Source organism: Convolutriloba macropyga, chromosome 15 (assembly GCF_964194025.1).
Source record: "Convolutriloba macropyga chromosome 15, txConMacr16.3, whole genome shotgun sequence".
NCBI classification, from domain to species: Eukaryota; Metazoa; Xenacoelomorpha; order Acoela; family Convolutidae; genus Convolutriloba; species Convolutriloba macropyga.
Window position 1 is genome coordinate 8,902,514 of NC_134482.1, and position 12,917 is coordinate 8,915,430.

A 12,917-nucleotide genomic window follows, 5' to 3' on the forward strand; every position below is an offset into this window, starting at 1 on the left:
AATGTGATCAGTGGAATACAATTTTCCTCATCTGCTGTTTATCCTTACTTTACAAAATATAACATGCTATGGAGTAAGCTATGAATCTACTATGCTGTAAAAAAGGAGTAAGGCCGAAAAAAGAAGGGGACTGAAAAAGAAGAGGACCGAAAGAAGAGAACCGAAAAAGAAGAGAACCGAAAAAGAAGAGAACCGAAAACGAAGAGAACAGAAAAAAGAGGACCAAAAAAGAAGAAGAGGACCAAAAAATTTCAGAAGGACCGTTTTGTGAATGTTTGTTGTTTTTGTTTTTAGTGACAGAGAATAGCCTACTTATTTCATCATAATCACGTAAATAATGTTTACCAAAAAGATATGAGTTTTTTTTATTAGTTATTCAAAATATAAACAGACCTATGTCCGAAAAATTGTTCTCGAACTACAAGCGATGCAATTTAGTTCAGGGGCTGTTACCTAGATAAACTTTTCTTTATGCATTTACAACGCGTTTACAATAATTGCTGCGAAATTCGTTCGAGAGCAATTTAAAAATAAACTGAAGTCGCATCAAAATCGAGAGTATAGTGCATCTCCCGGGCAACGGCTGCTCTCTCATCTTTTTTTAAATTCGAAAGCCGTTAGGAGCGCAAAAATATCCGATTGATAAGATGAGGGCGGCTATTAAAAAGACCAAATAATCCCATCAAGATTAATGTCATAAAAATAGAGTGATCAGTGGAATACAATTTTCCTCATCTGCTGTTTATCCTTACTTTACAAAATATAACATGCTATGGAGTAAGCTATGAATCTATTATGCTGTAAAAAAGGAGTAGGGCCGAAAAAAGAAGGGGACCGAAAAAGAAGAGGACCGAAAGAAGAGAACCGAAAAAGAAGAGAACCGAAAAAGAAGAGAACCGAACACGAAGAGAACCGAAAAAAGAGGACCAAAAAAGAAGAGGACCAAAAAATTTCAGAAAGACCGTTTTGCGAATGTTTGTTGTTTGTTTTCAGTGACAGTGAATAGCCTACTTATTTCATCATAATCACGTAAATAATGTTTACCAAAAAGATATGAGTTTTTATTTATTAGTTATTCAAAATATAAACAGACCTATGTCCGAAAAATTGTTGTCGAACTCCAGGCGATGCAATTTAATTCAGGGGCTGTAGCCTAGATAAATTTTTCTTTATGCGTTTACAACGCGTTTCTAAAAATTGCTGCGAACTTCGTTCGAGAGCAATTTAAAAATAAACTGAAGTCGCATCAAAATCGAGAATATAGCGCATCTCCCGGGCAACGGCTGCTCTCCCATCTGTTTTGAATTTTAAAAATATTAGGAGCGCAATAATATCCGGTTGATCAGACAAGGGTGGCTATTAAAAAGACCAAATAATCCCATCAAGATTTTTGTCATAAAAATACCGTGACCAGTGGGATACAATTTTCCTCAGCTGCTGTTTATCCTTACTTTACAGCTGTAAGAAACAAGTCTAATCTGACTTCCTAACAGTTTGGGGGTGGGGGTCTGAACAGAGGCAGACTGTTTCGAGTACCTCACCTTTATAATGCCTATCATAAAAATGCACATTTGTAATATTTTCTTTTAAGCATTGAATGTACAATTATACAAACAATTACAGGAATAACTTCAGGAATAAGAGTTTAGTTGACTCTCTCTCTCTCTCTCTCTCTCTCTCTCTCTCTCTCTCTCTCTCTCTCTCTCTCTCTCTCTCTCTCTCCGTCTCCCTCTCACTCTCCCTCTCTCATTCTCTCTCAAAAATGCAGTTTGATCAAAATCCATTCTTTACTTTCTTCAATTCGTTGAGCCGTTTTACTTAAACGTTTAACGTTAAAATTCGGCATTGACTTTCAAATCCTGTTTTAAACAAATACGCCTCAAATTTTAGCTGTCAAAAACAGGCTCCTCCAATACTGCTCCAAGAAGAGTATTGATAGAGCCTTTTTAATTACCCTGCTTCCCGATACCCTGACTCCTCAAAATGTAACACGCTATGGAGTAAGCTATAAACCTCCTATGCTGCAAAAAAGCAGTACGGCCGAAAAAAGAAGGGGACCGAAAAAGAAGAGGACCGAAAAAGAAGAGAACCGAAAAGGAATAGAACCGAAAAAAAAGAGAACCAAAAAAAGAGGACCAAAAAAGGAGAGGACAAAAATATTTCAGAAAGATCGTTTTGCGAATGTTTGTTGTTTGTTTTTAGTGGTAGTGAGTGCGCCTGCTTATTTCATGATATTCACGTATATAATGTTTACCAAAAAGATATGAGTTTTTTATTAATCATTCAAAATATAAACGGTTTTATGTCCCAAAAATTGTTCTCGAACGACAAGCGATGCAATTTAATTCAGGGGCTGTAGCCTAGATAAATTTTTCTTTATGCGTTTACAACGCGTTAACAATAATTGCTGCGAACTTCGTTCGAGAGCAATTTAAAAATAAACTGAAGCCGCATCTGTTGCCAATGCTATTGCAACTTTCAAGATGATTCAAATAAACCACCAAAATTGCAACAAAATCTCGACTCTTTTGTCCAACAACGTGAAACTTAGACGTGCTCTTTTAACCAATAATTAGACTAGAGAAAAATGTTTTAAAACATAATTTTGGCAACCACCCGCCTTGATAAAAAGGACATAAAACCTTCTGAATGTAATTTAATTTTTTTTGAAACAAACAGGGGGCATGAGCGCACCCCAAGACTAATATCCAAGACTACGACAGAGGAATAGTTTCTTTTTGCAGACGAGCCAACCACAGACGAAGAGTTATTATTCAAGGGTTTTCAGACGTCACCCGACCAAGAAGGCCTGTCATTTTTTTCTGGTTACAGACATCACCAGGAGATGATCACCCGAGGTTCCAGACGTCACCTTAGAAGTACTTTCCCCGGTTAGACGTATCCAAGAAAACGTGATTTTTTTGCGACAAAAAGTCTCAAACACACAAAAATTGTCCCCCAACGAGCTTTTGTTGATGGTTTATGAATGAAATAGCCATGGGAAACTATAAGTCAGCAATTATCGAAAAAAAACACAAATTGCACGAAAAAAAAACGATATAGCGTTTTTTGCATCGGAAAAACTCAAAAACAATTTTCTCAATTTGTCGCAAAAAATATACATGAAAGTAATAATTTTATTTGAATAGAACACTTCAGTCGAACCTAAAATCAACTTTATTTTGGTTGAACTCCTTATGTAAAATTTTAGCTCAAAAAATGAAAAAGTCGCAAAAGTGCTTTTTTGAGCGTCAAAAATCAAAAAACGTTTTTCTAACGTTTTAATGAAAATTTTTTAATAAATCCAAAAAACCCATGGATTAGCCCCCCTTCGTTTGTTGGCAAAGAAGCTTCAAAATCAATTTTTCGCTTTTCCAATTTTTTGAAGAAGCAACTCAATTTTGACAAAAGTTGCTTCCTTGACTACAAAAAACCAAAAACCGTTTTTCTAGCGTTTTAATGGAAACTTTTTTAATAAATTCAAAAAACCCATCGAAATTATGCGTCACAGTCAGTTTATCGGCTATGCATTTTACAAAAGAGGCGACTCAACCTTGACAAAAATTGCCTCTTTAACTCAAAAAATTCAAAAAACGTTTTCCTAACGTTTTGAATAAATCATTTAATAGTTCCACTGAAACCCTTTGATTAGCCCCCCTGGTTTTTTGGAAAACAAGCTTCAAAATCAGTTGATTGAATATACAAGTTTGTAAAGAGGCAACTTGAAATTTGCAAATTTGCTTCTTTTACTTAAAAAATTCAAAAAACATATTTCTAAGGTTTATTGGAAATTCTCAGTAGATAACAAGAAAGCGTTCGGAAAAGCCCCCTCTGTTTGTTTGAAAACAAGCTGAAATTTACTTCATCCCCTTGCAAAACTGCAAAGAAGCAGCAGAAAAGTGGCCAAATTGTTTCTCTGTTATATAAAAATCAAAAAACGTTTTTTCTAAGTTTTTTTTCTTATTAAAAAAAATCAATCAATTTTCAAAAAAAGTTATTTGATAAGCCTCCTCAATTCATTACATAACAAGCTGGGAAATTATATAACCATTCTGCAAAACCGAAAAAAAGACAGAGAATTCCTGAAAAGCTTCTGACAAAAAAAATCTACAAAAATGTTTGTTTTCTTTGATCTTAATTGCATACTACTAGCCGCGAGCCTAGTTAATGGGTAGTATGCATTCCTACGAAAAGCCGACATTTACACTAATTTCGTTTTCATTTTGCATACTGCTAGCCGCGCATCTAGATAATTGAGTAGTATACACTGAAAATACCTTCTCAAGAGAAATAAAAAAGAGAAGATAAGATCAAAAAGAAGGAAATCAAAAGCTCTCGAATAATTCCCCACTCAAATTCGCTCATTCATATAGTCCCTTTAGGTTGGAAAACTCAAACGTTTCTTCTTGTTTGTTCGCGGTCTCAGAAGTTGCCGAAAGAAGTCCCTTTTTCCCCTTTGGTCTCATTAGTCACCAACTGAAGAAGAGTGTGTTTCCTTTGTGTCGCAGTAGTCACCAAGTAAAGATGAGCAATTCATAGGTGGCAGATATTATCCAGAAATGAATACAAGCAGTTTAATGTAGCAGTTGTCCTTAACTTCAAAAGAATCGCAAAACAGAACTTCTTGGAAAACAGCTTCAAAATAGGCCCAGCATTTAAGCAACCAGTTTTCTCTGCTTTTCTGTAGCTCACGTTGCCTCGTCGCACCGCATTTTAAATTCTAAAAAAATTAACTTTTTTTGCAGAAGTATCAATATAGGTTTAGTTTGTTTGGTTTTTAGGTTTTTTTGTTCCTAAAACTCCACACGCAAAAAAAAAGAATACACTCCAGTGAAAAATTTCTGGTACCTTGATTGTGATTAAAGGAGAACTAAATCATACAGGAGAATCGTTGCAAAGTCATATAAGTAAAAAAAATGAAAGCAATTATTTGGTCCTGTTCAACAAATCAACGGTACACACGCCCGAACGCTTAGTTTTCCTTTTTTAAGCAAATTTTAGCTAGATTTAGCACCAAAAAAACACATTTAGGACTCTTGTTTTCGTGAAAAATTGCGTTGCTACTTTTGAACAAAAAAAGCTAGGCTGATTAGCCTACATAAACATAAGAGATTTTTAATTTACCAAAAAAGTCGTCGCTCCGTAAATTTCGAGCCGTTCTTTACCTTTACTTTAAATACGACAGAACCATTACGAGTTGACCACAGCCGGTTCATCAAGATGACAAAAGAAAACAGCCAGAAGTTACAATACGCATTGAACAAGTTCAAAATGGCTGAGCTCAACATGAAAAATCAGCTTGATCTCTTACAGACATCCGTTGAGCAGTGAAAAAGCTTCCGCACTCTATCTTTGTTGATCAACAAAATCAAGGAGAGCTGAAGACAAACCTTGACAGCATCATGATGAAAAAAGTAAGCTCTAATAGCATAAACTCAATCATGAAACGTCAATCGAACTTGATCTCTCGTCTAGAAAAGTTGGAACTAGAAGTCAACAGTCTCGACGATGATGGTCAATTGAGTCAATCATCAACTCGAGTGCGCGATGACATCAGCTGCGTCTCACCTTCCTCAAGAAGACAACTCGCGTCGCAGCGATTGACAACGGTTTCCCAAAACTCAGTAAAAAACGATATGACAGCAAAGAAACTTGCCAGCGATGTTTCCCCTCCAGTGCCTCCAAGACCGGCGAAACCATCGTTTTTCCTTCCGCAAGGAGAAAATAAACCCAACATCCTCTCAAAATTCCTTCAGAGCAACAGACAATTTGCGCAAGATACTAGAGAATTGACAGAAGAATCAGTAAAAAATTCTATGACGGTTTAAAAGATAAATCAGTTAATGTCGTTGTTAGCAGACCCAACACCAGCATCAACCCTATTATCCAGAGCAAACATTCAGGACAGATTTGTCTTGAGTAATCCTCAATCCCCAGAACACAACGTTATTCTCAGAGAGCAAGAAAACACTTTTAACCAGTTTGCTTCACTTCAACAACCCAACTTTCCAGTGAATCAAACTGCAGTTATCTTTCCTGTTGAATCTATTGATAACCAGCCGGAATTAATTCACTCATCAATTGGAGAATTGAACCAGTTCTCTAGTTCAAAGTTGATCACATTGCCCGTTATGCCAATGAATAAACCAGCAATTGCCACAGTTAGACCAAAAGAAATGTCTTCTGTTCACTTAATTAACAAAAGAGAAGATCAAAGCATGCAACGTCTTGCATTAGATTTACAAAACTCACTTCAACATAACGGCTCAGTTAACAAAACCAATACATACCAAACATCAAGTTCACGCAATTTAAATGTGCAAATGCTTCAGCGTCAATTTCATTCAGAGAAAGGAACAAATAGAGTGACCAATGAGACCACGCCAAAACCATATTGTTACGAAGACATTCGTCATAATCCCCTACATTTTGACAACAATCAAAGTGCAACTGCTCAAACCGTTTCAAACACTCAATTTTCAGCTGTTCCAATAAGTGAAAACGAGAACAGCGGAAAATTGGCGTAAGCAATGTCGTTACCAACAATAGCGCAAACAAACGTTTCCCATAAATTTCAGAACCCACATTACCCAACTGGAATTCATTTTAGCAATGGAAATCAAACGGAAGAACCAAACGATGGAATTGTTCCCTCCCCCCAATACAACACTCAACAACCAAGGTACCAACCTTGTTTGCTGTACATCATCTCAGCCACTTAATTTTCCGCTTACTCCGGAAAATCCATTTACAAACTAACAAAACAGACATTCATCCCCCCATTACTCAACATATTAGCCAACTAAAGTTTTCGGGAAACTGGAAACAAATTCCAAATTGGTCTTTTTCTGGAGAGCAACTGTTTCAGCCACGAACTGAAATGCAAACAGAAGCAATCCCCTTTGAAGACAATTTTAATTTACAAAACACAAACAAAAGTTCCATTAAACTTCCTCCAATAACAATATCAAAATTCAATGGTAACCCACTGAAATACCATGAGTGGATAAACAATTTTTTCAACCTAGTTCACAGCAATACTAGCCTTACGGATACACACCGAATAATATACCTACAGAACTCGGTCATAGGAAAAGCCAAAAAAAAATTCAAGCCTACTCGTGTGACCCAGCTTACTACGCGATTGCTTCGAAAGAGCTTATGGATCAATTTGGAGATCCCATTATTATTAACGCTTTCATCAATCAACTGGAAGCCTGGCGTGCGAACAATGACTACAACAAACAAAATTTTGTATCTTTTGCTTCTTTTTTCAAACGCTTAGTGAAAGCTTTTGAATATTTAGGCTTCCAAGCTGACTTGCAAAGTTCAACATTGATGAAAAAGGCAAAAGACAAAATTCCAAATAATATTCTGATAAAATGGACAGAGTATACAATAACATCAATTGGTAATCAACCAGCCGTCTCTGATTTTCAGAAGTGGCTTGAAGTACAGGCCCAAGTATACGACAAAAAACAGAGAAAATATTAATAAATACGTTTAATAATTGGAACACTTTCGGTCAAAACAATAATAACATTAGCCGAATAAACAACAACAATGATAATAGGAACAGCAACGCTAAGAAACAATTTTCTAATATTTCACAAAACAATTGGAAACAGAATTCATTGCACTCAAGTCGCCCTGCAAACCAGCATGGTCAACCACCCTTTCTTCCGCGTAAAGATGCTGATCGGTCAAACAAGTCTTGCGAGAATTGCAAAGGAAGTCACATACTCGCAACATGCCCTGAATACCAGAAATGTGCGCCAGACCAAAGGTGTGACATTGTGAGCATGAACAATCTCTGATCGAATTATATAAGCAACAAACATTTTAAGCAGTCATGTCCGTCCACAAAACGATACCAAACATGTAAAGCATTTCACCACACAAATTTGCTTGATCCGAAACAAGTTAAGCGGCCCACCGATGCTTTCTCAACAAGCAATCCCAATCAGCCGACACAAAATCTAGCAAGCCCCCAAACCCCGCTATCCTTTCAACAACAAAACCAAAACAAAAGTACTGACACTGTCAGCAGTAAAAAGAGCCAGCACACAAGGTATGGTCAATCGTTCTCTGGTAAACATAAATCACAACAACAAAATATTCAATGCGCCGACTTGGAAGCTTCGAATCCGACCCAAAACTTCAGTATCAACCGAAATACAATTCCTCCTCCTGAATGGTGTGAACAACTACAAATACTACCAGTTTCATTTGTAAACGGAAGTAAAGTGTTTGATACCTACGCCTTGATCGACCCCGGAAGCCAGTTCACCTTCCTGCTGGATAAAATTACTAGCTTTCTTGAGCTTCCCTGCAAAGCACAAGCATCAACAACTCCGCAGTACCTAAACACTGAACATAAAATGCCACTGTCCAAAATAAGTGAAACAGCGAGAGTAACGCCTTTTGACAAAGTCAATCAGCAATTCAGCATTGCAAGAGCCTATAGCACGACATGTCTCAATGTTTTACCCGCTAACGTTCTTGAACTCAATCAATTATGCAACACCATCAAGTAACTTAGTCACATTTTTTTCTGACATAGCCAACGGTGCAATAGGCGCCCTTCTTGGTGTCAATACGTTTGCCTTCACAAATCCAGTCCATGTAATCCAAGGTAGCAAAAAGCGTCCATTTGGCGTCAAAACAAAGCTTGGTTGGACTCTCGCTAGAGAGTATGAGCTATCTCATAAAACAATGAACCCAAAAAGCCCCCGCGCCAACCATTCATTTATCATGTCTGCCGAAAAGACATTGAAGAAGAACCGTTGGACGAATTGGTTCAAAGATTATGGAAAAATAGAAGCTGAAGGTACATTACCCGAACAGAATGAAGACAGCTCACTAGACCAATTAGCAGTGCAAACAATGGAAAACTCAATCTGTCACAACGGTGAAAGCTATCAGATTGGCCTTCCTTGGAAACCCGTAAAGAAACTCCAGAATAACTATTTCTCAGCAGTCAGTCAACTCAAAAGTCTACAAAAACGACTACAAAACGATCCCGGTCTCAATCAGAAGTACAACCAGACACTCCAAAAATACTTGGATAAAAATTTTGTCAAGCCAGTCGAAATGCAAGCACCACCTCCAGAGTTAATATGGTACTTACCTCATCATCCAGTCACTAATCCAAACAAACCCGGAAAAGTGAGAAGAGTTGCCAACGAAGCATCAAAGTCCCGCGGTGAATCACTGAACTCAAATCCTCTAACTGGTCCTGATTTGCTGAATAACTTAGTTGGAGTTCTGTTGAGATTCAGAGAACACCCGGTTGCTGTTTTGTCACACATCAAAGGAATGTTTATGCAAATTGCCGTGAGACAAGAAGACCAGTCTGCTCTTCGTTTCCTTTTGATCGTAGACAACTCCATTCGACAATTCCAATTCGCTAGATTAATCTTCGGCGCAACATGTTCACCATTTTGCACAATTTATGTGCTCAATAAATGTGCAGAAGATAACAAAAGTAAATTTCCAGTCGCCTTGAATGCAATTAAACACCACTTTTATATGGATGACTACATCCAGTCCCTGACAACAATTTCAGAAGCCAAAGAAGTCATATCACAGGCAACAAGAGGCCTGAAAAATGGTGGCTTCAGGTTGACAAAAATTGTTTCAAACGAACCAGATGTACTCGCTGAAATCTCTTCCGACGACAAAGACGAAACAAAGGAGATCATAAGAGTCCTTGGTCAAAAATGAAACATAACAGCTGACGATTTTGTCATGTTTCCCCTACAACAGTTTCCTAAAGATGCATCATTGTACACACAAAGAAAAATATTCAGTTTGGTATCTTCAATCTTCGATTCCTTTGGTCTGCTGTCTCCCCTGACAATTAGAATAAAAATGGTTCTGCAGCAGATTTGGAAACTTGGAAGAAAATGGGATGATTTGATACCACAAGAACTACACAATGCCCTCCAGAAAGTCCCAAACAGCTACTTTGCCATGCCCAAAATCCGAATACCAAGAACTGTTCACAATTTCAGTAAAACCACAAGCAGCCAACTCCATATATTTGTGGATGCCTCAATGGCAGCTATGGCAGCCGTTGCTTACCTCCGCACAACTAATAGTCAAGCCAATCCACCACAAGTGTGTTTTCTCATGGGAAAGTGCAAAGTCGCTCCCATTAAGCAAATGAGCGTGCCAAAAATGGAACTAGAAGCCGCTGTTATAGGAGTTCGCCTTCTTCAACTGATCCAAAGAGAAATAACAATGACAATTGACCAAAGTTTTCTCTGGTCCGGCAGTCAAATAGTTTTGGACTGGATAGCCTCAAATAAGAAGCAAAACGTTTTTGTATCAAGCAGATTGCAAGAAATTCATAACAGTTCTTTACCCCAGCAGTGGCATTACGTCTCAACTTATCTCAATCCCGTCGATCACGGAACTCGCGGCCTTGAGACAAACGAAATTCAGCAGAAATGGTTAGATCCACGCTAATTTCGTTGCGAAAACGATTCGACCTGGAATGAGATAAACAAACCAAGCGCAACATGTGCGGCAGTCACGAGAAGTCCCCAGACATATAAATCTATAATCGATCCGAGTATATTTTCAACATGGAACAAACTTCTTCTGACAGTTGCAACAGTTTTTAACCTAATTCATCGTGCAACGAAAATGCGAACGAACAATCACCAATACACAACTGAAGACATTCAATTATCAAGAAATTATCTCCTGAAATTATCTCAGGACAGTTTTTTCCATTCGACCGTTAATTCCTTACAACGTGTAATGAAACTAGATTCCAAGTGCAAAATACGATGCCTAAATCCTCTGTTGGATGAGAACGGATTACTCAGATCTTGTGGTCGTTTCCAGTATGCACCAACACAACTGGATTTGGAAAACGTCCCATAGTTTTGCACGCCAAAGACAAAATTGTTCGTTTGTACCTGGAACATGCCCATCAAATATGTATTCATCAGTCCAAGAGCCAACAAAAGCAATCATTCAACAACGTTACCATGTGATTGGCCTTCGGAAAGCGTTAGCAGGCGTACGATTGCATTGTTTCTTATGTCGACGCTTTGACATGAAAAACATTCAACCAATTATGGCACAATTACCTAGTTTTTTTTCCGACAGCAAAAACACAGTTCCCTTTTGCTAATTCTGGTATAGATTTCTTTGGACCCTTCTATATCGAAGATTCTAAAGACATTATAGAAAACCATTATGGTCTGATATTTACATGCATGGTGACGCGTGCAGTTCACTTAGAAACATGTCCAGACCTAAACACAGATACGTCTCTCAATGCCTTCAGAAGATTTTGCAGTCGTCGATGCCAGCCCCAACTTCTCTACAGCGACAACGAGAAATCTTTCGTTGGCGCTTCTGAAGAACTGAAGAAAACTGTTCAAGCCTTGGACAATGACAGAAGCGACAAAACTTTAGCAGTAGCCAATACAACGTGGAACTTCAATCCCCCATACGGCCCTCATTTTTGTGGTGTCTGGGAGCGTTTGATCCAGAGCGACAAAGGAACGCTCCTCCTCATTCTAGGATCCAGAAGACTCTCTATTGACACTTTCCTAACAATCATGGTGGAAACAGAATCAATCCTCAACTCCAGACCACTGACAAACGTTGCTGAGCAGCCTGACAACGAGGAACCTTTGACTCCAAACCACTTTCTTATCCAGCGTCGCTTCAATAGCTTGCCACCAAGACAATTTGGAGACCAGCAACCTGCAAGCTTGAAAACATGGAAGAACACGCAGAAGCTGATGAACCATATATGGCGACGCTTGGTGAATGAGTATCTGCCAACCCTTAGCCGACGGTCAAAATGGTCAAACAGCAACGATCGACCACTCAAAGTGGACGACATTGTTTGGGTGTTGAAATACCAAACACCAAGAGGCATTTGGCCACTGGGAAGAGTCATGGAGACAACGCCAGGGCGAGATGGAAAAACTCGTTCGTAAGGGTAAAAACGGCTTACGGCACGTTCGTTCGCACCGTTTCCGGTCTCGCACGCGTTTTTTCTCCGTAGTTTTTTTTCGAGTTCTCTCGCTCCGGTTTTAGGCAACATGAGTTACCCCTCTCCCACAAACTGATGTAATGATGATATTGACAACATTTCAGCCTACAATTTCAGAGCTAATTTCAAAGAAGATAACAAAAGACTACAATTGATGCCTCCAAACCACTTGATGCCCCTGTCGTGGTCGATAACACGGGTCAAGCAATTCAATAAGTTGATTTTTAAATTAAATTTTGAACTGAAAATATACAAAAATTAGCTTGTATTTATAATGGTTATCTATGCGAAAATATACAGAGAAATTTTAGATCAGCTAAAAATATTTTACATGATTGGCATGTGAATAGATCTTAACTCCAAATCCCGGAGGTGATTTTCTATTTTCATCAACATTTCAAGAGAATCATATATGGCTTGGGTACAATCGAGTTCATTAGTTGGAGGTCGGTGGATGTTAAAATCAGGTTTCTGTTGGTGGGAGAATTTGCTTCTGACACATGATTGATAGGTCAATAAGATAATGATAGCGCCAAAACAAAATTAGAATTGAGTTTAGTTTTGTGGCCATTACATATTGACACAGCAATAAAGTTCTTCAGGTAAGTTCTTCTTTCGTTCTTTGAAACTTTAATAAAGAAAGCTTCTAAGTTTTTTGAAGTTTCTTTTAAACCATCACATCCTTCCTCCTTTTTTAAGCAAGTTTGGGTATAGGTTCTCCAAATCTGTCGGTTTGTTTTCTGTTTCTTGTTGATGTTCGTGAAGGCTCTGAGGTTTCGGGTTGTTGGTGCTCTGCAGATGATGTGGCTGCAGAAGCTTCATCTTGAAGTGAAGGTCCCACATCTGTACTCTGAAGTTGTTGTTTTGATTGAGATATGGTCTCCTCCACTGC

The 12,917-nt window shown here is 38.2% G+C and overlaps 2 protein-coding genes across 2 annotated transcripts; both read left to right on the top strand.

The window, feature by feature from the left end:
* The first annotated feature begins 8,754 nt into the window (after positions 1-8,754).
* Positions 8,755-9,726, top strand: LOC142354588 (uncharacterized). Its single transcript, XM_075406917.1, has one exon. It carries the CDS (start codon positions 8,755-8,757, stop codon positions 9,724-9,726), a length of 972 nt encoding a protein of 323 aa, XP_075263032.1.
* Positions 9,727-11,234: 1,508 nt separating this feature from the next.
* On the top strand, positions 11,235-11,969 carry LOC142354589 (uncharacterized). The gene has a single exon (XM_075406918.1). The coding sequence runs from the start codon at positions 11,235-11,237 to the stop codon at positions 11,967-11,969; it is 735 nt and encodes a 244-aa protein (XP_075263033.1).
* The last annotated feature ends 948 nt before the right edge of the window (positions 11,970-12,917 follow it).

Coding starts and splice junctions, on each gene's coding strand:
- LOC142354588 (XM_075406917.1), top strand. CDS start 8,755: ATGTCTGCCGAAAAGACATTGAAGAAGAACCGTTGGACGAATTGGTTC.
- LOC142354589 (XM_075406918.1), top strand. CDS start 11,235: ATGGTGACGCGTGCAGTTCACTTAGAAACATGTCCAGACCTAAACACA.